Source organism: Podarcis raffonei, chromosome 4 (genome assembly GCF_027172205.1).
Source record: "Podarcis raffonei isolate rPodRaf1 chromosome 4, rPodRaf1.pri, whole genome shotgun sequence".
Taxonomy (NCBI): domain Eukaryota; kingdom Metazoa; phylum Chordata; class Lepidosauria; order Squamata; family Lacertidae; genus Podarcis; species Podarcis raffonei.
The window spans coordinates 60443342-60470490 of NC_070605.1; the positions used below are offsets into that span (position 1 = coordinate 60443342).

General features: G+C 41.2%; 1 protein-coding gene across 1 annotated transcript in view; it reads right to left on the minus strand.

The window, feature by feature from the left end:
- Positions 1-26384, minus strand: part of TSPAN7 (tetraspanin 7) — a 71586-nt gene extending 45202 nt beyond the window's left edge. Inside the window, exon 1 of the mRNA XM_053386947.1 lies at positions 26133-26384. Coding sequence (XP_053242922.1) covers positions 26133-26213 — 81 coding nt within the window. The 5' untranslated portion in view covers positions 26214-26384. The remainder of the gene's footprint in view (positions 1-26132) is intronic.
- Positions 26385-27149: the final 765 nt, after the last annotated feature.

The following is a 27149-nucleotide window of genomic DNA, read 5'->3' on the forward strand; positions in this document are numbered from 1 at the left end:
CATATGTATGCACATAAAGATGACAATTTAAAAGAAATGTTGCATCATTAGTACAGTACTAATACAACATGCATTGTAGCTTGTACCATTCTAGAAGAGGAACATTACTCTATTGCCCAAAGAGAAAAATGACACAACTTCCCTAAGGGATAAGGCAGTACATACTGGTCTGTGTACCAAGGGCCAGTAGGAGAGAAGCTGAAGCCACAAAACATAGTGGTACAGCAAAAACAACAAAAAAAAACCTGGTAGCACATTTGTAAAGCTAAGCAGGGTCTGGTATAGTATCAAGTTAGATGGGAGACACTGCCTGTTGAGATTCCTGCATTGGAGGGGGTTGGACTAGATGACTAGGTGGCCCCCAGGATCCTTTCCAGCTCTACAATTCTGTGATTCTGTGAAGGAAGCAGGTGTGCCAGCAGCTGGGTCAGTGAGAATGAAGGATGCAGTAATTCCAGCCCCTGGACTGTAGGGCAAAGGGGAACATGGGAGAAACTGGCAGTTTTCTATTAGCAGACCTTTCAGTGGATACCACATCTGAGTCTTTTAGCACCCACTCTCATAACAAAGACAAAAGGTGGGAAGTCCTATTTCATCAAGTGAACTTGGTTAACTTCCAGCAAAAGGCACAGGAACAGAATTTATGCTTCTTTCTCAGTCATAAGAGTCATAAGACTTTTTTTTTAAGAATCCACATAGCATCATATAAGGCTGATAATCCAGAAAATCAATAAAGCTCCAGGAAGTCAATGAAGGCAAAAGATGCAAATATTAAAAAAGAAATATGCATTTAATACTAAACAAATACTAAAACTCCTCAGTTGCCTCACTGACCATTTCATTTCCCAGAAGGTGGACAAACAACATCTGTCTTGGACATCTGTCCTCACCAACATGGAAGAACTGATTGACCAAGTGGAAGAAATGGGAATCCTGGGAAGAAGTGATCATGTCTTATTAGGTTTCATTATACAGTGGCAAGAGAAAGATGAGTGCAGTTGGACATGCACTCTAGACCAGGCTTCCTCAACCTCAGCCCTCCAGATGTTTTGCTACTACAATTCCCATCATCCCTGACCACTGGTCCTGCTAGCTAGGGATCATGGGACTTGTAGGCCAAAAACATCTGGAGCGCCGAGGTTGAGGAAGCCTGCTCTAGACTTTTAAAAGGCTGATTTCAAAAAGCTTAAGTAAGGGATTACTGGGTGAAGTCCCATGGAATTACTCAAAAAGAATGAAGTCCTTCACTAGAAGTTTTTAAGCAGATGTTGGATGACCACGTGTCATAGATGCTTTAGTTCAGATTCTTGTATTGCAGGGGGTTGGACTAGATGACACTCAGGGTCCTGTCCAATTCTACAATTATATGATTCTATTAGTAGGTCAAAAAGCTAAGAGAGGGGCTGAAGAGCAGTCAGAAGAGTAAAGTAGGCAGGGGGACATTACCCACTCCTAATAGGAGTGGCGTATGCACACCACTTGACATTTTTTCTAAGTTCTAAAAGTTTTCAAGATGTTGTTCTGCATAGGCAGTGATCTCAGAGACTATGAAGAACAGTGCTTTAATTGATCATGGCTGAATACCCTTGTATCTGTTAATAACTGAACACTATAGATTTCTGATGGTTCAAAAAAGGAACCTAAGCCTCCTTTGCCCTGCGCCCCACTTAGAATGTGCAAGCAGCTGTATCATTTTCACAACTTGTAATTTGCAGAGACTGCACCACAATTCTATCTAGTTTTGTTTCCTATTTTCCATTATCGTGTGCAATGCAGTAGACTAGATTTTAACCTCTGCCCAATCCACTGACTTCAAATACCTGCTGAAAGCTTCAAACAGACATACTTCACATTCCTCCTCTTACAAGACATACTGTTAAAGTATTTCCTTAGCATTCTCCCCATCACATTAGCATCAGTTCAAGAATCCCTATATCAACTTCAAAGGGAAAAATATTACCATATCAGCACTGCTCAGTAAGTGCTCGTTAATGCGGATCTGTCTGTCATGCAAGACAAACTATGCATTAGCATGACTTGTGTTTAAAGCACATGAGTAGAGTCATTCCCAGAGTCTTCAGCCTTTAATTTCGTGTGCAAAACATTCAGCAAAAGCCTTTAACGAGAACGGTAATCATCATTTTATCAGCAAAGTGGTCAATACCCCCCCTCTTCACACACACACACAGATGTATAAACCTACCTAATTCTATATCTAAATTCTTAACTATGCATAAAAGGAGACTGTGATTGTGCTGGTTGACTCTAGCTCCTCTCCTCTGCTCACGGAGCACTCATGTGTTGAACAGCATGTGTGCATGGCAATCTACATACATAAAGACTAATTAATTGTGTGATTTGTACACTCAATATTTTGCAGTATACTGATCACATGATTGGAGACTACATGCATTGGGATCTACGTAGGTCGCTGTGCACACTTATCATCTAAGCAACTGGCAGATAGCATGGTGGAGTGGCGCTGCTTAATTGACCTCTGGTTGGTCACCTTGTTGCTGCTTACTGGGGAGTAGAGGGGAAGTGGGGAGGTGGCAGCAAGGCCAGCATGGTGGAAATGCACTGGAAGAACTGCACCAACCTCACCCCTTCCCCTCTATCTCAGGTAAGCAGCAGCACTATGACCAACCTAAGGTCATGTGAGCAATGATGCCCCACTACACCATCTGCACTGCTACCATGATTAGAATCTCCTCACCATCACCACTTACAGGACATCTGCCAAGAGCTCCTCTCTCTCTCTCTCTCTCTCTCTCTCTCTCTCTTCCTCCCAATTCTCAAAGCCCAACACAGCTGTCCTTATGGTGGACTGATGATAGCAATGCCATTGACAAGTCTCTCCAGTACTGCTGCTGCTGCTAGACAGATAAATTGATAAAAGAGGAAGTAGGATACTTCAGATGAGAAAATATTCTTTAGAGGCAAAGGTATAATAGGATGAGGTTACAAGTTCAAAAATGCTGCACACCACAGTATTCCACATAAGACCTTGAATTGAGAATTGCCTTTTCAATCCAGTGTCAAGAGCTTTTAAGGCCTTCACATTCAACAGAATAAAAAGTAGCTACTTTTTTCAAATATATAAGGCAGCTATTTGTTTAATAACATCATGTTTATGGTGAAGGTTTTAATAAGCAATGGAGTCTCGGTTTTTTTATTAGGGGTGCAGGTGCTTGTGTATGTGTGTGTGTGTATTTCTAGGCTCCAATTTCCTGTTTCATATCCAATAACATTCTAAGCTTATGCATCACTGCTGTTCTTGTGCTCAAATCTCAATAAATATGCTATAGTAAGCAATTATGTCACAAATAAGACAATCTGTTGCCCTCTAAAGCAGACTAGTTGTACCAAAGAGGAGGGAAGTCTTCTTTACAATCATGGTATCACACCAGCTTTTCCACAGAAACTTTACTACCTGTTTCGCATACAAATGTGGGTTCCCGTTTTCAATCCAGCTCAATGTCTCTGTCTGTCCATTTTCCCTTTCATTATACCCCAGTCTGCTGGCAGCATACAGACAGCACATTCATTGTTAGAAAGAAAGGAACGCACAGCCTAGAAATTCAATGAGTAGACGGCCCAATGAAAGACCGCCATGTTCTGACTATATTGTGGGGGAATTCAATACTAGAATTTTAGCAGAGAGAATCTCAGCAGCTGATTCCTATCTTGCTGTGTGTTTACCAAATAATAACAGTAGGAAGTGGGCCACCCAGCAGCAATCCCATCTTGGGCAAGGCTGTACATTTTATACAAACAGCATATCTGTAGCCCAAGGCCCTTTTGAGAGAGGCAATCGGGAGGAGAGAAGTGGCGGGCAAGGAGGAGGTGCTTAACATTTTCTAGTTTCAGCACTCCATATCATCTCTCCCAGTGGTTCTCTTCATGCAATAAAAAAAGGGAATGAAGTTACCTCCATTTGCCAGTATACTCCCAGATTGAGAGATCTGTGTATACCAAGATGCATTTCTGCACAGATGGGGGGCCATGCTAATTTCAACAGTGGGCACAGGCACAAAGGAATGCAGTATGGATCTGCTTCCTCCATTGTAATAAGTAGGAAAGCTGTAGAAACACAGGAAGGGAGGAGAGCTGGGTATCTACCAGAGCTCTTGCACCCAGAAAACATCACTGGATCAAATATCTGTCTTTCTTTCACTTTCTTCAATGTGTCAGCTCCGCCAACAAAAAAATGCAATTGACTTCTGGTGGCTAGGACTGAACAGATATTCCTTTCTTTTACCTTGTTCTATTATTCCACAATCACAGTTAAAATAGCATCCTGTGTAAATTATACTTTGCTCTAAAGCTGCGCAGTTTCTAGCCACCATTTCAAATGCAGTTTAACACCACGCAACCTAGAGAAATGGAGAAAACACATGCACGAAGTGTCAATTTTGTATTTTAGTCAGGCCAAGGTTGTAATTTTAGAAATTACCTCTGTGAAAGAGATCTGTGTAGCAGCTCTCTCCTGATGCAAGTCAGGGGAGCTGAAGTGGTCAAAATGATTATACGTTGGGTAGAAAAGTTTCCTTTGGAGGTAGTTAAGGAAACACTATTCATCCTGTAAGATGTGTTCATGCTCTTGTGCTCATGCTCATAGAAAAGCATAACTGAACAGTTTACTGGGTCATATCTCCCTTGGACCTCCTCCACCACTCCTGTCATTTGTCAATGTCAGGTGTGCATAATATAAGCCTCTTACTGCCCTTAATCCTAACTTTTGGCAGATGCTTGTGAGCCTTGAAAACTAAACCATGAACTGTAAAATAATTCAGATCTGTCATGGAGATTTCAGCATACCAAATAGTAACACTGCCTGCCCTACTCTCATTTCTTCACTGGCTGTAAACAAGAAACAAAGATTCTCTCCCTCTGTTTTCGTTTTCAGCCTTGCCATACACAGTTTCTTTTAGATAAAAAAAAAACAGATTGCTCTTCAGAATTAGGAGACGGGGAAGGAGAGCAGAGGTCAGAAAAAGTGCCTAGTGAATGATGTATTCAAGCTCTAATTTTTCATAAAACCAATTGAATTAATATTCAATTTATATATTTGTATAAGCATTGATAAACTAGGTATTTGGCAATAAAAAAAATGCTGGGAAGGAGGAATCGTGAGGAATAAGTCTCTAGCTATTTTTACTACCCTAAGCTCATCTGGGCACCTGGTGAGCCTCTCTGGGAGGAGCATTCCACAGCTGGGGAGCCAACACCAAGAAGCCACTCACTTCATTCCAGATGCCAAGGGCAACTGGAAGAACTACATCTCTTGTGGTTTCCTATGCCCAGACTGTCACACTGTTAGTCAGTGTGAAGAAGAGAGGAGTGAAGGAGGAAAAAACTTCCCTTCGCTATCTTCCTGCATGCCTTTGCTGCTACTCCACCAACAAGTTAAAGGAAGAGGGGTACAGGTAGCTTAAGGGGAACAGGAAAGATAGCAAAGATGGCTGGAAAAGGCCAGTTCCTCCTCACTGATCAGAACAAAATCCAAGCTGAATGAAAGTTTGAGAGCTTATAAAATTAGCTCACCTCAATTTTGTGTTGGGCTTTAATAAGCCCCTGGCTTAGTTTCTGAGCCCCTTGTGGGATAAGTAGTATTCCTAATTCTTTTGAAATCTATATGTAAATATGCTCAATTTAGCAATAAATGTATATTTACACAATCCACTTAGAAAAAAGCCACAACCCAATGAACAAGCTGCAGCCCAATAAATAAGATGCTGTTTACCTGTAGCCTTGCCCACCCCCATCCCAGCATGCCTTTATAATATCTACTATCTAATACTGTGAAAGTAAACAAGCTTTGTTTCTGCAATTCTTCCTTTAGATAATGTATACTTTGATGCAAGTTCCTAGTTGAACATGTGACTCTCTGAAATCTGTGAATGTATAATAAAGAATTATATTGCACTGGCCGTCGACATTCATGTGGTTGGTAAATTGCCACAGAATCTGGCCTCCAAGAGATGGTACTGAATGAATTTTACACCAAAAGTATGGGACTTGCATGTCTGACAGCTGTAAAATAAGTGGTTGACTGAAGACTGGCAACTGTTACAAGTTAATAGACAGGCTGGCATTAAGAACCAGCTGAAAGAACATCTAATTAAGCTCCAAACTTTACAAGCTGTCAAGAAGGCTTTAAGATTTCCCAAACAATTGGCAGTGTTTGATTTTTGTCCTTCAAGTGCTGTACAGCAACATCTCTCAGTTTTGCACAGAACAGTACAGGCCTTGAAGTGCTACTCCACAGAGTTTTTCTCTTACTTCCAAGGCCAATCTTTTGCTCAGGCACAACGATCAGTTGGCTGCTTGCCTCTCCCTTGGGTGTAAAAATGCTCCCTTAACTGCATTATGGAGGCAACAACTGCACTTCCTATTAGGAGAAAAACCAGTGGCACAATATAAAAGGGTATTATTTTTCCCTCTTGAGGAAAGCACGGGGAAACTGGAGCCACAGAAAATTTAGTGCAGCTACAGATAAATGCAACACCATGATTACACTGGAGTTTGTCACCTAAAAAATTGACCAGAGATGCATACTCCCAAATGCTATGGGGACATGCACAGGAGGACTTCAAATGTGCACGGTTCACCATCTCTTCACCCTTTACGTGTCTAACTGCAGCAAGCATTGGTGCACTCACAATGCAACATAGGATAAAGCAGCTCTCAGTGTAAACTTTAATATTCTCATCCAGATCTGGCATTCCAAAAGATCTTTAGTCAAAACCATTATTTTGTAGATACACTTACAAGTGAGCTCTTCCAGTTCTGTAAACAGTAAACAGTTCCCTTTCCTCTCAAATTAGTTGTTTCTATAGTTCTAAGCACTTTCTCCTTGCGACCAGTGGAATGCATGGAAGGGGCATCAGTTGTCAAAGTTCTTAGATAATCAGTGCCTCCTTGCAAGGAACGGCAACACCAGTTGGGTTGATAGAAGCAGTAGTCTGTCCTTTGCTGGGAAAGGAGGCTTCCTTTTGATGCCACCTACTTGAATAACTATTGGTCACTTTCCAACATATGATTCTGAGGGAAAGTTTTGGAGCATGAAGTACCATCTTAGCTCATTGGACTCCTGAATCCTGTTCATTCTGGTTTCTGATTTGGCTTTGGGGCCTTTGGAGGAGAAATGACAGGCCTAGTTGCAAACTATCCATCCAGGAATAGATGTTCATAGTTTTGGAACCGCAACTGGATCCAGCTTTGCTTCTGGGTAAATAAGTGGCCACCAAGCCACAAGTGCTTTTGCACAGCTTCAGCAGGTATTCCACTTTGTATGTCTTGGTTACTTGCAGGTTACATTGCTGTAGCATGCTCAGTGTGAGGCTGCCTTTGAAAACTGTCAGGAAAATTCGGATGGTGCAAATGCAGCAACTATCCTGTTGACTGGGGCCTGTTTTTGTGACCATGGAACACACAAATTGTACCCACTTCATAAGCTCTCATTTGTTTCTGTGTTGGGGCTGATCTAAGTTTTTTTTGTTGGCACTAGAAGAAATCTTACTGGAGGATAAGAGCTAATTTTGGGAGTTGAAGTGCCACCCCCCCGGACCCAGGAGCGATCCGCGAGAGAGCCTGCTGAAGGTATTGTAAGAGTTTGACAGCTGTCAAATTAGCTGTCAGACGGAAAGAGAGAACTTTGTTTCTGTTGCTTCTGCTGGCTATATTTGTTACGATTTGACTATATTTTGTTGAAAACAAGGAAGAACTGATACAAACTAATCTGATTTTTGGATTTGAACAGGAAAGAACACTAAGTAACCAAAATCCCTCTAGAGGGGGTTTTGGGACATTACAAGAATGGCTGAAGGAGGGAAAATTCAAGCTGAACTGGACAGAGTCTTTGTTCTCTTGGGAAAGTTACAAGGCCAAATTGATGTTTTGGCTACAAATGTTACAACTCTAGACTTAACAGTAAACAAATTCATTGAATCTGACAAGGAACCGACTCAGGAAGCTCATGCAGCTGAACAAGAAGAGAAACTGGAGAGCTTTGAGAGTGGGAAGAAAGAGATATATGGTGTTCCTGAGAAAAAGGAAGGAGGAGCTGTAATTTTACAGATGGTAAAGGAGAGCCAGAGGCCTGGCATGATGGCTGTAAAGGAAAATAAGAACTTGATGGTGAAAATTTGGTTTGAATTGGAGACTGAAGAATGGAGAGATCTTCTTGTGTGGAGATCTGAAGACCTATGGATTACAAATCTGATTAAGACGGAAGTTGGAGCTTTTGGGACATTTGGATTTAAAAAGAGTAAGAAACAAGACTTAGGCTCCACTTTTGAGTATGGAGGTCTGGTTGGAAGAAATATGGACTTTATTGGACTAGAGCTTCTCCGAGATTTGGTGTTTGATACTAAGGACTATCCAAAAAGCCGGCAGAGAGGAACTGAGAGAGAATTGAGAGCCTCGGACGTGAGATCCCCAGGCTGAGAGTAGATTGACTGATGGACGATTATTGGGATTGGAACCGGGAAAGGGGGGGTGGAGTTTAGGAATCGAAAGGGGGCATAATTATAATTTGTTTTGTTTTTATTTTGTTTTGTTATCTGTATGAGAATTGGGGAAATTGTGGAAGGGAATTTAGGTCGACTTTAGAAAAAAGGCTTTAAGTATGAGAACAGATGTGCAAGTATTGATGTTTATAAGTTATAAATTTATAAGTTAAAAGTTTAAAAGTTAAAATTGGTTTTTCTAAAAGGACTGAAATGTAAAAAAGGTTAAAAATTGGGGATAAGAACTTGCTGAGCCAACAATTTGAACTGGAATACAAGAGGGGGAGGTGGGGGGAAGTCAGGAAAATATGTTATTGAAAGTGAGGACTTTGAATTTTATGTGTTTTTAAATCTTTTTTGTTTTGTTTTGTTTTCTTATTTGTGTTTTTGTGTTTTTCTTTGATTTTTTTTTTTTGGATAATGGAAAAATCTTAATAAATATCATTAAAAAAATAATAATAATAAGTTTTTTTTGCTGCCTCAGGTGAAGGACACAATGGTGCCCCAACCCAGTTCCACATACAGAAGCCTACCAGATGTAGCTGTGAGAAGACACAGCATTTGACTGTGGGCAGCAGCTCCGATTACAGTGCACAAAGCGGGCTGCAACACTTTCTCACTGATCTGCACACTCTGGCATCTACCACCAGAGGCAGCTACCTCAGTTTGCCTTATGTTAGAGCCAGTCCTGCTTCCACATTCAAACTGTTGGGTTTTAGTCTTTAAAGCCCTAACCTGTTAGAGATCTGGATAGGTGAAGGTATCAAATGCCAACTTTCCTGCACACTTGAGTTTTCATAGCAAGCCCTGCTACATGTCCCCATCTCTATAGCTGGGACTATAGTTCTCTATAATAGCTCTTGTCAGGAGCAACTGGTAGCATGGTGACAACCTTCCAACAGCAGTGTCACTGCCACTTACCAGGTTGGGGTGAGGGAAAGGGCATACCAGGGGGAGATCCAGCAGTGTGTGGGCACAATACCTATCTCACAGCCACCCTACACCCATGCCATTCCAATGGCAACACTGCTCCCTGAAGGCTAGCTCCATGGCAATGCCCTATCAGCCACTTCTAGCCCAAGTCGTGGGACATCTTGTCTCAAGAAATACAAGTAACCGCCTTTCTGTTTTTAGATGCCAAGTAGTTATTGATAGCTGCTTTCTGCTTTTAAAGTTATTATTGTTTTGGCTTTCATCTTTGTTTTAGTCAGCTTAGGTGCTCCGTTGTTTAGCCAAAAGGTAAGATATTAATGTTTGAATAAATAAATGAAGCAAAAACAGAATATTTGTCAGAAACAATAAGGACCAAGACATAATAAATAAAAATGATTCAGACAAAACATTCCACTATTAAATATTGAAAACAAACTGGAAAACCGCAGAAGCAGTGAAAAGAAAATCTCATTATTTGTCTGGAATTTCATCTCATGAGAGCTTAACATCCAAAAAGCATGGCAAGAATTAAAATTTCAGATGAAAAGCCACACACATCTCCTCCCTCTCCTCCTGCTGCTGCTGCTTCTTTTGGTAAGAATGCAAACCATCAATGTAACTAAAACCATTCATTTCAAAATTCAAATTAAACCTTGGTTCTGTGTGTATTATAAATTTATATAAACAGCATTTCCAATTATATATAATATAGCAGGTTGCAATGCATCCAACTTTTCTCTGTATTGGTACTGTTCTGTTTGGAGGAGGAGTCCATGCATTTTCCACTCTTACTGCACTAGTTCTGTTTAGTCTCTGTTGGCTTATTATTTAATTCCCTTTAGATCCCTTTCTCTTTGGTGTCTCTTTTACCACTGTTCCAATTTGCCAAATGGAAACAGCACTGCAGCAGTCAATGACTCCAGGAGCTATGTCACTGTGGTGTTTTTTGTTTTGTTTTTTAGCTATTAACTCATATCTCTCATTTTCCAAGCTAGCAAAAGCCAGGGGGTTACCCTTAGGAACTGCCAGACAACCTGCAATGGGAGGAGGCTTCCAGAATAGCAGGCTGGGATCCTGAACCTCTATATTTAATGTAGAAATTGGTGTGGGGCAGGGATGTAACAGCAGCCAGTCTAGTACCAGAATGATGGGTATCCTGTGCATCATGACACAGCAATGAGCATGAGGGGAGCCATTCACACATTCTTTCTCTTTCTCTCATACACATACTTGTGGTGGCAAGGAAGGTGCACAGAGTGTGCTCTTACAAGAATAGGAACTCTCCCCACACACCTTCCATCCTATCACCACTCCACTCCCCACAGCCTGCCAAACGGCAGCCCGGCCAGCTTGAGTGCTGTTTCCTTTGGAAGAAATCTATATGTATAATTATATATCTATATCTATTCATTGCAATATAAGTGACTATACACTTAATGTTTGCAGTGCGTTTTTGGTTTTTTTTAAGATAAGTAGTTTGGACAATCTCTACTTGGAAGTGAAAATTATTGTCTCAGCTTCTTTGGAAAGCAGCAATTTCATTACCATTCTGAGGAGACTGTTGTTTCCTTAAAGAGCATCACATTTGACATGAATTTGGCCGTGAAAGAGCCAAATGAGTGGTTCTGATTTGAATCTGAGATGAATGCACAGCTAGCATTTGTGAATAAGCAAGTGAATAACACAATGGTTTGAGTAATCAGTTCAGGAACTGGTCAAACAAAATCTTTCCAAACGAAAGTCCAGCTGTACTGAGACTGGTTCCTTCATGAAGTCTGAATCACAAAGCCAAACATTTTAAAAAGGCTGCCTAATCACCACAGTTAGAAGCCAGGCTTACGAGACCTCTATCTGGCATCAATCTCAAGGTCAGGATATAGTTGAACAATCAGTTCATTTAGAAAGTGATGAGTTTGCTCTTTCAGGAGTTAACAGAATCCAAATATCTTTGCTTCACACAGAAATACAGGAGTATCAAGTGATGAAAGGGAAGGAGTTCCTTTTTGGTGAGAATCACAGCATCCTCTGAAATATTAATGAAGCCCTTTTATATGCCAGAGTCTAAAAAGGACTTTGAATAATACATTGGAAGGCAACAGCAGCAATTCAGCCATTGAATTCTCTTCGCTCTTCACAGACGCAGCTAACACATTTTTTTTTAAAATAGAAATAATGTCTAGGCCAGCCTAGCCCAAAACATCTGGAGAGCACCAGGTTGGGGAAGGCTGGTCTTGGTGTACAGGGGAAGATGAGAATTCTTTTTTTAAAAAAAAAAAATCAAATTTATTGAGTTTTTAACATAAAATACAATAAAAGCCAAACTAATCTAAAGAAGATAAATAAAAGAGAAACAAGAATAAGCAAGAGAAGAGAATAAATAAGGAGAAAAAGAAAAGAAGAAATAATAAAAACAAATAAATAAGCACACAAACACAAGGTCCTCTATAATAATTGTATCTTAATCCTTATTCCACCCACAGAATGGTGAACCCTCCCAGCTCTCACTTGAGAGCTTCACCCTCTTCTCCCAGCCTCCCACCTGGGGAGATTCTCTCTACCCTGACCCTCATGCAGGGCCCTTCATCAGGAAGATGAGAATTCAAGCTGAGGAGAAACTGTCCAACAGTCCTTCTCTACACAGAGGATGAAAGAGATGAATCTGAGATGGTTTGGGAATAAATGGATAGAACACAAAGGCAGAGGAAAACTACAAAGGTATGAACGGGGCATAGAGGCAAAGTCAAGACTAAAACCCCAAACTATGAAGCCTGAAACACTCTTGTAAAACTGGAGGGTTTAGGTCCACCAGTTTGGGTAGGACATAAAAATATCCACTCCTTTCAGCTCTTGCTGAAAGACTTGCTTTAGAATCAGAGTATTAAGCAGCGGCCCACATTACATGCTAGTAAACAGTCTGGTATGTTTGGGGCTTTCGATGTTTATATAAACAGCAGTGTGACCTGCTTTCCCCCTAACTGACAAGTGAAGATGTTGCTATAATTGGCTTTTGAACGAGTCATCCAGAAGGCAATGTAACCACTCCCGATCAGCACTGTTTTTCTATATCTAACTGAAACAATAATTTCCAAGTGCAATAAATTGTTACATATTAAGCCAGCACCTAAAGATACCAACTGGACTTTGATTCTCCATCATCTTATATGAGAACCACGCAGTCCCTGCCCAGAAGTGGAACAAAACAAAAGTGGGGGAGGGGAACAATTGTAAACAGAAGTGCAACAATGAGCTTAATTAAAGAGGAATAAGCAATTATTGGGGTGTGGACAAATGTTTAACGGCTGAATATAACAGATTGATTGTGACAATAAGGAAAAGGGCAGGGACAAGGGAAGATGAAAATGCAGAAAAGAAAGAAGCCAGTGATAAGCAAAAATGATCAGTATCCTCCCCAAACTCCATTTTGGAGCATTCTGCTGAGATACCATCATTCTGATGCACAGAAAACGGCTCAGGTTGGCTTGCTATTGCTGTGAATTGTGATCCTGAAGCTTTTATTGGGCATTCATATACTGCTCTTTATTTAAAATATTTTTATCCTGCCCTTAATCATACTGGATGATCCTAGAGCGGGCTACAATCAGTTGCCAATAAAATACATAGCATATGTAGTTAGTAATTTTAAGAAGACAAATATCAAAGAGAAACACTAATATACATAATGGGGGAAGTCTGAAAACTTGTCCACCCATTCAGGACTGGTATAAAATAGAATAGAAGTAGCCAATGTTGCATCTTCCACATATCAATGGACTCCCAGCCCACATCAGCCCAATCAAGAATGGCCAACAGTCAGAGATGATAGAAGTCCAACAACATCTGAGAGCCACAAGTTGCCCAGACCTGAAATAAACATATGGAGCTTCAGCCAAAAGTGATGCATACAATACCAGTAGTCCACTGGGAACAAGATAAAGGCCTAGACACAAACCCTGTTGAGGTGTTTTGCATTACACAATTACAATCACATGAGGGAAAGATCAGGGCCACAGCTGCCGACGTGAGCCCCATGCTCCATACCACTTCCGGTCTCCCTGATTGCAGTAGCATCTAAATAATGCAGGATGCCTAGATGCATTGAGCAGACTTTCCTCTTCAGACATTTCATCCCAATATGTAGATCAGGCTTCCTCAACCTCAGCCCTCTAGATGTTTTTTGGCCTACAACTCCCATGATCCCTAGCTAGCAGGACCATTGGTCAGGGATGATGGGAATTGTAGTCTCAAAACATCTGGAGGGCCGAGGTTGAGGAAGCCTGGTGTAGATGGTAGCGTCAGTGCCAGAAAAATTGGGCCTGCATTCTCCCCTCACAGGATTATAACAGTGTGGGGCATAATACTGGAACAGGGTTACAGGGAACTGCCCTGAGACCTGCGGGTATAGGGCAGTATAGAAATTCAATTAAAAGTAATAATAATAATAATAATAATAATAATAATAATAATGTATTGCCTAGGGCCTCTGGGTGAATTGTGTGACTGAGGCTTCACCTACATCTCTGTTTAACCCTTTGATCCTGCTTTATAATCCTTCTCCAAAGAAATTTCAAGTTTTTGAAGTTGCTATTTTATTTACTTATTGAGGGTTTTTTTAGTTCACCTTTCAGGGCCAAAGCATTTCCTTTGCACTTTTTTCTCAAACACATTATGCGCAGCCTTTTGTCCCAACCCAGCAATTTTATTAATTGGAGAAATGTATTACAAGGACAAGAGACAAATAATGAGGTCCCCTCCCCAGCAAATAAAATGTGGTCCATACGGATCATGTGTCTACTCAAATTTCTCTGTGGAGAGAGGCTATATACTAACCATTAATGTCTTAAGAATATGCTTGAAATGACAGTACAAACATTTTTGTGGAGACTGTATTATACATAACTAGACTTGTATTATATATAACTAGACTTGTATTAGGGACACGGGTGGCACTGTGGGTTAAACCACAGAACCTAGGACTTGTCGATCAGAAGGTCAGCGGTTCGAATCCCCGCAACGGGGTGAGTGCCCATTGCTCGGTCCCTGCTCCTGCCAACCTAGCAGTTTGAAAGCACGTCAAAGTGCAAGTAGATAAATAGGTACCACTCCGGCGGGAAGGTAAATGGCATTTCCGTGCGCTGCTCTGGTTTCGCCAGAAGCAGCTTAGTCATGCTGGCCACATGACCCGGAAGCTGTACGCCGGCTCCCTCGGCCATTAAAGCGAGATAAGCACCGCAACCCCAGAGTCGGTCACGACTGGACCTAATGGTCAGGGGGCCCTTTACTTTTAGACTTGTATTATATATAACTAGACAGTTATTGTTGTTATAAGTTTTATTATTTTGGAAAATAGTTTTTTTAAGGGTTAGGGGAATACTGTTTGAAGCAGCCCACCCTTCATTTAAAGGAGATGGGTTGCCACTGCTTCAAACAATCTCATTGGTTTCAGTGAGAGAGCTAACTGAAATGCATTAGCTGTTAACTCTTTCCCACTAACATAAATGGAACTTAAAAGAGCTTAACTTTGGCTGGATCATACCCATTTTGCCCCAGTCCTGCTTTCAAAGGCCTATGCATTTCCATGAATGCTCCATGGCCTTTGCCCAGAAAAGACCACAGAGTAGGAGGCTACACAATCTAAGAAAAAATGCTAAATTTGCCTTTGCATTTAACTTGTGTTTTTAAAAATGTGACTTATAATAATTTTAAATAATAACAATAATTTTATTATTTATACCCCGCCCATTTGGCTGAATAGTGAATAGTGTCAGCTGGGGGAGAAGCAGATTGTTGACTCAAGTTTGCCCTGGGCAATTAATTGTTAAGCCTTCCCTTCTCCTACTTCAGTCCTGAGGAAAATTCCTTCTCTGGAGCCAGTCTTTTCACTTGGAGAAACTCTCCCATTGGTTGATAATATTGCATGGATACACGCCCACACACACACCCTGCAAATTAAAGGCAAAGAAACGTTTATTGACACATCTAGTATACTGTAATCCTAACTCTTCAACTACTGCTTAGTCTATTTGGAAAAATGTGGTTCCTTTTTTTTTTATGGTAGATTCACATTTCCCCATTCAGTCTTTCCATTTGTTGTAACTTCTTAAGGTTATTTTGTGGTATTGGAAGAAGGAATTGGCTGATCTGTTCCATGCAATGAGTGTCACAAACATTATTATGATTACAGGATAAAGCAAGTGGGGTAAGAAGCTGCACATTCAGCCATTTTCACTGAAGGGACTATAATTTTAACATTATTCAGCCCAATATAAACCGTGCATACAATCAGTATCATCTTACTGGATAATATTATGCTGGGAGTCAGAATGTTAACAATGTATCTAAGCATTTCTTAATAATAACCCAGAGCTCTAATGCTAGCCATTTCTGACTTTTCAAAAAAGCATATGTATTGACCTTGATATCATCAAGACCAAAACTACTGCTTAGATAAAATATGTTCCTACCCTCAGGATTTGTTGTTCCTTGACAGGAATACAATAAAGCACTAAAATGTAAGCATGAATATATTGGCCATAGTTAAACAAAAATAAAAAAGAAAAGGAAATAATTTTTGTTTAGATTACCGGTAGTTTATTTTTTATTGTAATGTATTATGAAACATCTTAATAAAATCTTATTTTTAAAAAAGAATATATTGGCCATAGCAAAGAATAACAATACATTGCCTTTGGTATAACAACAGCTGTATTCTGTCTCTGCTGAACACCAATTGCTGGAAATCACAAGTGCGGAGAGTAAAGTTAGGTCTTGCCTGTGGGTTTCCCTTAAGCATCTGACAGCCCACTGTGAGAACAAGATGCTGAACCAGATGAGCCTTTGGCCTGATCCAGTTGGGTTCTTACATCTTTAAAATGGCTTGCTGGCCATTGGGACAAAAGAATTCTTCACTAGCAAGAAAAATTGGGTCACTCTGGCAATTATCTTTCGTTACCACCCTTCAAAATCAGCTACCATCACACTTGCCACATCCATTCCCAGTCATTAAGGCACCTCTATAAACAACATTGCAGTACTCAATAATTTAAACTCGATCTAAAATAAGAACTCAAAGCAAACCAAACATCTAAACTTTTATAAAGGTGGTATTACTTTGGCCTGTAGTGAAGTTCGCAAAGGAACTGATTTTGTATGCTCAACCAAGTCTGGCCAGAACTCACAGCCAGCTCAGACTGCAATGTGAGGCAGGCACCAGGAACCTTTCCCAGGCATAAGTAGCATAGCTAAACCAGGAGACCTAGACAAAATTTGGGGCAGGATCAGACCTATAAGCTTCAGAGTGGAACAGCAAGCAAGAGAGTATTCAGAACAGACACCACCAGCCCAGGAAAGAGGAATGTAGGGAAAGCACAGCACCTGCCCAGTGGCAATCAGAACTCCTTGATAGTTGGGTCTAGGCGGGTCTAGCTAGGAAGGTGATCCAAATTTTCTCATAGTCATATGAAAGTTTTGAGTTTTGACAGCTGCCACACTACTGAGATAATAGCTGAACTGGGCACAAGTCCACTATACTCAGAACAAAGGAGGTGAACAGCAGGCCACAATGAATACATCACAGACAGATTTTGTGCAGAGAAACAGAAGGCGAGGGGGCAGAAAGACTTGTGTTTCTCTGGTGACTAATGTGCAGAAGCAAGTGAAAATGCTCACAGGTAGAGAATAAGGCATTTGTCCATCTCTAATTCGATTCAGGTTTCACATAACTTTCATAATTCTTCTCAGGAATAGAGTATTTAATATTAGCAAAGCTGAAGATTCATCAGGTAAACAGACCATTTAGAGGCTCACAGAATCACAGACTTGGAAGGTAATGACTCAAAGGTCATGTAGCCCAATCTCCTGCTAATGTAGGAAATCCATTACTACAGCTCAATTTTTTTAAAAAAATATTGCTTAAGGCTTGAAAAATATTTGTTATATACAGAAATTATGAAAAAGTCAAGTATGTGTGACTGATTAAATTACTGATTAAAGGTACAGCAGGGGAACAACCAAACTAGTTTGATTTTGTGTGATTTGCTTAGTTTCCTTGTTTAATGAAGTTGAACAGTTACTTTGCCTAGTTCATTTGGAATAAATTCAATAAAGTAATCAAAGTTAAAGCTCTACTTCATTAAGCAACTAAATTATGCAAATAAGAAAAAGTGAAAATTCATGTTATTTGCAATGTAAAAAACACGAAAATTAGGCAAATGCACACATTTTGGTTACATTTTTGACAGCCCTATTCTTTTTGAAGGGTCATAACTCTTGTGCAAAGACATGACCTAAAGCTTCAGTGCTCCAGCAGGATGTAAAAAGAAGATCAGCAGGAAACAAACAAGAATGTGGCCAATAATAACCACATCTGAAAAGGATAACCCAAGTTAGATCAATGACACAAGATCAAAACTGATAGTTTGGGATCCACTAACAGGTCATGGCTTGATCTAAGATGGATCACAACTGTAGCACAACCACCATACAAACATATGGTGTAAACTTAAGAAATGGATCTCTAAAAGCATGTTTTGATTAAAGGTGAGTCTTGGGTCTGGAAAAGTTGAAGACTATTGATCTAGACTATTCAAAAGCAGGAACTGCGGAGCACAATATAATTTTGCAAAAAAATGTTTTACTTTGTGGGTTGAAGTTTACCCTTTTCTTCTCAGTACAAAGTTAATTTTTTGGGTGAATCTAGAAATGAGGAAAAGACAGGGTGGCACAACTTTTTTTTAAACAACAACAACAACAACAAACCCTGTAAGATGCTTACCACTACCACCCCACTGATGCCATTGTACATCTCCTCACTTCTTCCCAAAACCATTTTGGAGTTTTAAACACAATCCCCAAAATGGCACCAAAATCATTGCCTTCAATATGCCACATGTGAATGAGCTGATGACTGGAGGGTGGGAGCAGTTGTTTTTGTATACCTCTTAAACTTTTATGTGGTATGAGTGGAGGAATAATTGGAATGTGGTTGTAGAGTGTTGCTGTTTGTACTGCAGTGCTACTGTGTTTAGGGTGATCTGCTGGGACATGGACATAAGTAGTGAGCCTGGTCACACCCATCTCAAGCCTAAAGCTGCATCATCTTGCGTGCAGTTAGATAAGAAAGCACTTGTGCTATTTAACAATCAGAATGAAGGCGGTTTGAAATTATGTTGAGCCACTAATGAAGTCAATGTTGTCGAGCTTTCCAGATGCCCACATCTTTCAAGGAGTAGGAGTGCCTAATCACAAGTAAATTTACTAGCAAATATATAGCAGGGCTGTCTTTAGCAGTTGTAGACAACATGATGGGACTGCAATGCTCACCTGACCTCTGGCTGAGTTTCTGCTGCATTCCAGGAGGCATGGAGGAGGCATGGCACCAGCAGAACCAATCTGGTACTCCTGCTGGTGTGTTTGCACCTTACCAACCTGATACCACCTGACCCCTTCCCTCTCTCTCCCAATATGCAGCAACAATACAGCTGGGGGGGAATCTGCTAAGCAGCACAGCCCCATCACACCATGTGCTACTGCTGTTTGGCTTGTTCCTCATAGCCTCTTACCATTCTTGTGCATACACACAAAGGGTAGCACAAGCACAATGAATGATGGTGGGACACAAAACACAAACCATGTAAAAGCAAGCATATATTTAGAAAGGCTTTTAAAAATACTCCATCACCAAGAATCAAGTGGAAAAAACCCCTAATTAAAGCAGCTATTATTGCTACTAAACAATTTCTTGGTTCAAATTGGGTGTTAGTTTCTGTACACAAGTGGCATACCTCCCGCTAGGGTGTCAAAAGTAAAGGGCAGCATTTCTCTATCTGATTCAGCCAGAGAAGGCTTGTTCTACAGACACGGATTAATTTCTCATGCTAAGCCTTTCCAGGGTTATCTTTCATATTGTCAATTTGTTCACCAGTATTTTCTGAACATATGTTATAGAGCAAAGCAATTGTACTTTCAAAATGCAAAGATCAATGCTTAAAGTTGGGAGCACATTGATCTTGTGATGAAAAAATGATCAATACTTTAATAAGAAAATCTGCTCTCCCAAACCTTATTTCCTTGTCTGCTAGGCATACAACCCCCACTGCTGAATGAATATATATATATATACACACACACACACACACACACACACACACACACACATTAAATTACAGAGGAACTTTGTAAATGCTTTTTACTTTTCAAAATCATTCTTCTTAGACATTTCAGTAACAGTAACGGCAAAAATCTCTTTGGAACTTAACATGAAATCTATGTTTTGAGGCATGTTGGCCATGTAAATTGTCTGAAAGTTTCATTTCTAGAATTCACTATTCTGATTGTGCTTGTTTTTGTTATTTTTTATTAGAATCTACTTTAAACCTCTTTAAAAAAATAATAATAGATACTCAGAACAGAAACACAGGCATCCAGCATAACCACTTTAAGTCAATAGCACCGATACATCCAATCCAGCTCTTCACATAGTTTCTGGCAAGATGTCCCACTCCTGTCTAATAAAACAATAAAGCTGGTCAGGAGAGAGGGAACAGCAGACACAAATGCTTGTTTTAATGTATGATTTATGACACAATAGATGGAAGTAGTTACTCTGAAACACAGAAAGCTCATGCAGGCATTCTGCAGCTATACTAATAGCATAATTCCATATGGCGTTTACTCAGAAATAAGTCCCGCTCTGTTCAAGGAGATTGTATTTAGGACTGTAGCCTAAGAAGATGTCTGATAATAAACACCATATTAATGATCTTCAGGGGTTAATGCATGGGATTTGTAGTGGAGAGGGAACTGCTCTCAGAGCCAGCTCTACATGTGCATAATCAACCAAAAGCACTTGTACAAAAGGAGACCATTGAACCATTGCCTCTTTGACTCAAGAATGTCATGTTGCTCCCATCGGACTCGGAGAACACCAGCTCAGAAGTCCTGGTGGAATCACCAGCTCCCTGTTACAGATAAAGCTGCAGCTCCTATTTGAGGCCAATTCTCAAGCTGATTGCTGCAGAAGCAACATCTGGACTCTTACAAAGTCTCCAGCCTGGGCCAAGCATGGAACTGTCCAGAGTACCACAGACGCCTGGCCTTTGCACATATTACTAAGGCCATTGCTCAAAACAAAACAGCTAATTCTGCTAGTGCAGCAAATGAAGGTGTGATTTGTACAAACACTGGTTAAAAAGTATGGTATGAGGGGCATTGAGAAGCAGATTACTGCCTATATAATGTTAACTACTGCAGTTGTTGCACCTTTCTTTTTACTGTTTACTCGTGTTTTTCAAGACTTTCTAACACCAGAATCTTCATACACACACACTTGCTGTTCAGTAGTCAGTATTTTAAAGTACTTAAGATTGTATTTTAACATTGTGATTTAAACATTCACAATGCACTTCCATACTTTTTCTTTCTTAGTGTAGGAAATAACCAGCTCATGTCCTTAAAACAGATAATAGGTTTTAAAACCCTAGTCTACTGATTTCAATTTAACAGTGCAGGACCCAGAAAACCAACTTGTTACTTTCTGCATCGTGACTACTCTTGGAAATGGCAGAAACTGTTCCACTCACTTTACAGTGTTAGAAGGCCCAAAAAGAACCTACATTAAGAAAGGATGGGAAGCAGCCCTGTTAGCCGATCTTCTCAAAGCAATTTGCTGAGATGTATAAATGCAAAGTTGAATCAGTGAGCAATAAAACAGAAGCAGTCCAAGGAAAATATGGGGTAGGGGGAGTGTTGATTCCACTAACCCAATTAGACATTCATTGCAGGAATGATTAATGCTACCAATAATTCAAAGGCACACACTATTATAAGAACAGAATAAATTTGGCATTCTAATATACAGTTTGTGCTTCTGTGAATGAGGCTGGATCAGCAATTCCATTACAAGTGCCTTCTAGGGGAATAAAATTATTATACCGGTAGTTATCTTTTTTCTATGTATTGTTTTGCAAGACTTTTATATTTAAGTCCTACAGAAAGGTATTTGCCAGTGTTCCTCTGAGATTCATAATAGTGTGGCACCATGTTTGTAAATAAGAGCAATTTGCAACTACAAAATGGGCACATGACTTAAATTGCAATAGCAAAACACAAGTATAATGAAAGAAGCAAAGAGTCCATATACTCCATCCCCTACCAAAATCAGAATGGAGAGAATTTAACCCACCCAAATATGCTGCCTACATTTCCTCCCACCTCATTCTCCTTATTCACACTCCCATCCATAGAAAAGGTATATTAAAAGCTCACGCTTTAGACTGAAGAGAATGTGGCATTTCCACACAGCCCTGAGGGATAGGCACTAATAAATTTGGAGTAACCACCATATTGTGAATGAGCTGAATTCCAGTAAACAACAATGGTACTTAAGCAGTCAAAGGGTGATTTCTGTGTAAATGCAACACATTAGACCAGGAGATCTGTGATTGCTCTTCCAATTTTTCCCCAAATAAAAGCACCCAAATTTCTTGGGGGCAGTGAAGTGGCAAACAACTTTCTCCCCACACCATCCCCCTGCTCCTTAAGTTACTATTTCCTTTGTAGAGGGAAGATCCAAGCAAGAAAAAGCTATCTGTATTTTTCATGCACGGGGCAAATAGAAGTTGCAGGAGGGTAATTTAGATTGGGGAAATTGCATTGGTGGCGGAAGGTTAAATAACCCTGCAGCCAGCAGCTACCCCAATCAAAGTCCCCGCAGACACATGCCTTCATTTAGTTCTGTCAAAAAAGCAGATCAATCAATCATGGATCTCCTGCAGTAGCATGCATTTTGGCCCTGACTCATCACTGATTGGAACTAAGGTCCTGTTCCCACACACCATTAGTGAGTGCAAGCCACTTCCCTATGGCAAAATCTCACAGCAGTGCAGTAAGTGCAAGAATGCCAGAGTCCCATAGACACATGCATGGCTTCTCAATTGGGCATCAGTTGACTGGGGAAACCCAAGTGATTTGCCACAAGGTTCTAGTATTCATGCATATGCCAAGGTCACATAGGAATCCCATTGTAGTACACCTCCCACACCAGTGACAGCATCATCGTTATGTGTCAACAAGAGCCAAACTAAAGCAGAAAAAAGTTAGAAGAATGCTGTTGTTCATGGTGAGCAACAAAAGCATGGTGTGCAAGGAACTGTGCAAATGCGCAAGGGATTCATCCTACTCTCACAAAATTAGAATTCGAAAGGTTCTCTAAGAATCCCGTTCTTACTGCTTCACATAGGTTTGAAACCTATTTGAAGCTGCAATGAAGATGTAACCTTCATATCTAATTCATAATTATAGGAAAGAACGAATGTTTGGTTTTTTCTTTTAAAGCCTTTTCATTCCTTGGTTCACCATGACAGGCCCGGAAAGCACCACTACTAATGCCTCCTTACCATCCTTTCAAAAATGCCTATTTGTTTTGGTCCTATAGTGTGTCCTATAGTGTCCCACAGTGTGTAAACATTTTTATTATCCTGGGATTATTGCTCATGAAAAGAACTAGTTAGACAGACTTCAAGGCACAAATCCTCTCTTTAGCCAGAGAACAAGATTCTCTAATCATCTGCAGGAAGCCAACATTTGCACAGATAACACCAAGTGATTTCCTAACAATATTGAAGGAATAACAGTGAGCATTAAAAAAAAAGCCTTGTTTCCAAATGCAACACTGCAAAGTCTCTGGATTCTTATACCTCAGCCTTGCACAAGCGGAATCACTTGTAGGTATAAGGGGATAACAGTGCTTTCCTTCCTCTTAAAGCTGTATTGTTTTTCTTTTGGGAGACAGCACAAACCTTGCTTGGAACAGTACCAGCAATGAAGGGGTAAGACAGCTGTGAAAAGAGCTGGATGTGTGCATTCACTGGAGAAGGACCTGCCGCCCAATCCTATGCATCTTTACTCAGAAGTATGTCTGCTCAATCCAGTCGGTCTTACTCCAAGTAAGTCTAAATAAGAAAGCAGCCCTACATAATAAAGTGCTTTAAAAACGAAACAAACAAATGCAAGTTATAAAAGCAATGTGTGTGCACTGGGAGCTGTCCTCCAGGTTAAATGATAATGCTGGTACTGGAAAAATGATTTGCTTAACAGAGCTTAGGCGGAAGGATGTTTTACATCTCATCACCGCATTCCACATGACAGAGCTATTAAAATGATAATGCGCAATCAGCTTTCCTCAGTATGAAGTGACTAGCTTGTTTTAGTATATTGCATGGTAGACATGCAGATTAAGGCCAGCGGGCCATTATATTGTATTGTCACTATATACCACTGAAGAGTTTTTAATCAGCAAATCATTGTCACAACATGATACGCTGTTTATGTCTGTCATCTTCTGAACAACATACCAGGTTACAAAGAAAATGTCATTCCCCAGATGCTGTTTGAAAATTCAGGGCTTGTGTTATCCAATGACTCTTTATTGTATCTGGGTCACAGATCATACTGATCATACTAATAAAGTAGTAATATTATTACACTAGCAATGAGCAGTGGAAGATATTCTCTCCCCCACCCCACCCCCGCACTCCCTCAAAGCTGTTGCAAGCAATGCCTGACGTCAGCTTGAAGGAAAAATTAGAACTAGAATCACCAGCCCTCAAAATAGTAAAATATTATCTATTTATTTAAAGTATTTCCAGACTGCACTTCATTCAAAACAATCCCATAATGAGGTACAAAGTATAAAAACAAATCACAATAAAATTAAACAAATACATAAAAACCTTATATAATGTTAAGTCCATAATCAAGTACCGGTATAATAAATGAACAAGTCTGATGAGGAGAGGATAGGCTATTCCACTCCACAACCAATTTAACCAAACACCTAAGTGAACAAACATGTTTTTAACTGGTGCCTAAAACCTTTCAGAATCAGCACCAGTTGAATTTTTGAGGGAGGGCACTCCACAATTGGAATGTTACTGTAGAGGACACCTCCCATACAAAACTATGCCCAGCTAACACAGTACACGGTATGGATAATCAGCAGGAAAGTCTCTTGAAACCAATAGTGGATAACACCTAATAGCAGTACAACCTTATACTCCCATCAGCAAAACCGAAGCAAGCCTTACATGTTACATTCTTTTAGCCCCTTGATTCCAAACACATTTACATGCAAGTAATCCCCACTGACTTCAGTGGAGTTTGCTTCCACATGTGTGCTGACAAGCACAGCTGACTGCATCCTTAAGCTTCCTTTGTCGAGCATGTGCTAGCATTTCAGTACTGTGAACCACAACATCTATTTTTATTACTGTGATTTAAGAACAATAAAATGTGTATTTCAATGCTTTATTACTGTGGGTAGCTGTGTTGTTCCAGTGGAAGGAGACAAAAGGACAAATCAGGGGGAAATATCACACTTTCAAGCAAAATGTTCTAGAATGCAAAACTCACTTTCTAAAACATATGATGCTGATTCTCTATTTTGCATATGCTGTATGTGCCAACAGCTACATTGACAACCACTACTGTGAATGAGGAGCACAGCAATAAAAGTTGATCTCACTAAATGCAGGTGGCATTTATCCAAATATAATATGGGAGTGGGCAGTGCTGAATAGTTAGGAGAGCTGCCTGCAGTATATACAAAGGCAAAGCCATGGAGACAACAACCTTTTGGGGGGGGGGAGAGAAGGCTGCAATTTATTTTAATGCAGGATATAGATATAGATATAGATATAGATAGATAGATGTTGTTTTTTACTCTTACAATAGCTTCATCAGTGAGCTGTCAATCACACTTCCCACACATACTGGCTGGTAGAGAAATCATATATAATATAATATATAACAGGGTTGTGTTTTAAGCTACTGACTTCCCTGTGTGTTCATGCATGATGCACCAATTGCCTCATTCATAAACACCACAGTTCTCTTTATTCTTACTACCAGATTCATCCATCTAGGAGGCAGGTTGCAATTTAAAAGTCATTTTGAGTGGTCCAGACGCCCTAAAATGTATCTAGCTTCCTGCAATAAATGCCCTTCTGTCCTGCGCATATGCATGCGCATATAGATATATGAGAGAATGAGAGAAATATCACTGTGAGGTGGTTAAGACGCAAAACGCTCCCAAAAAATCCAGGCAGAGGTACATTCATAAGACGATTCTCTACTGCAACGACATGACCGTGTCGGCCAGCCCTCTGTCAGGACAGCAGATTGATTACGAATGGCTCTATTACAACCTTTCAAGGCGGAGGTGCTATTGCGAGACCATCGGGGGAAAGCGGGGGGTTTATCGTATGACAGAAAGAGAAATAAAATGCAATGCGTGAAGCTCGCCGAGGCCGGCAACTTTCTTCCTGAAGCTGCTTCCGAAGGAGCTCTTTTATGTTTGAAAGGGGTGCTGGTGGTGCAAATCCCTTCCTCCATTAGAAAGCCAGTCAATGATAAACCAGGAGCCGAGCACGGAGGGCAGCGCGACTCGCGCTGCAAAATCTCCCCAGGCAAGGCGCCGTTTGCGCAGCAACATGAGCCGCTGCAGCTCCCCTTGCAACGCACCGTTATCTTCCCCCGTTTACTAAAGAGGACACACACACACACACACACACACCCTCCCGGGGCGCAAGGCGAGGGGATTAATTGCCGCCCCCGACGCCCCCCAACCCCTCGCCCAGCCTCCCGGGGCTGCTTCCTGTGTGGGGCTTTGTTTCCATGGCGGGGGACACTCACCCAGAAAACGAAGGAGTAGATGATGAGGAGGGTTTTCAGACACGTTATGACGGGTTTGGTCTCCATTCTCCTCGATGCCATAATACTGAGATCCCAGCTGCTGGCTCTGGGCAGGGGAGGGAGGAGGGGGAGGAGGAGGAGGAGCCGCGGCGGCGGCGGCGGAGGGAGGAGGGGCTCCGGGCTGGCTTCGCGCCTCCACCGAGCGGCGCTGCTTCCCGCCGCCTGCCTCTGCTCTGCTCCCGATGCGGCTTGCTGCGAGGGCTGAGAGGCCGAGCTGCTCGCGCGCGCTTCTGGATCGCTGCCGCCCTGCGCCCCGCCGCTTCCCGCAGCCACCCCGAAACGCCACAGCTTGGCATTGTGCGGTCACAGCGGCGGAGAAGGCGGCGGGGGAGGTTCGCACGACGCGCCTCGCCACCTGCCGCGCCGAGGAACGCAGCGGGCGGAGCGCGGAGAAGGCCCGCGTGTTCCCCTTCACCCTCCACCCACAGTCACCCTTTTCTTTTATCGGCGTGTTTGGATTCGGGAAAGAAGGGTTGCTGAGGGGCAAGAGCAAGGGGGACCCCGGGGTGGCGGTGGCGCTGGAGTCGTGCCTGTTTACATGCAAAAGATACGCAAGCCGTGGCGCAGAAAGAAGAAATACGTCTCTTTCTGAGGAGAGATTAGAATGAAGGGGAGCGAGGCGAATGTAGGACGCACCCGCGAGGGAGGGGGGGAATGTGCCGGTGACAATATGGCACAGGGGGCTGGTCTTTTCCGTTTCATTAACTGAAAAAGAAGAAGAAAGAGATTTGTTCATTTGTATTTTAATCCAGACCACACACACAAAGTGATCAATAATAGCAGGGACTTTGCTCCCAGGCTTACAAAACATGGGGTACAAAAGGGGGAAAGAGGGGCTGGGAAGGAGAAGGAGGAAATAAACGGAGGCACAAGCTGTAATTGTGGCACCTTAAAGGCTAGCCAATGTGGTGTGAGCATTCGATGGATGATGCATGATGATTTGCAGGTACATAAATG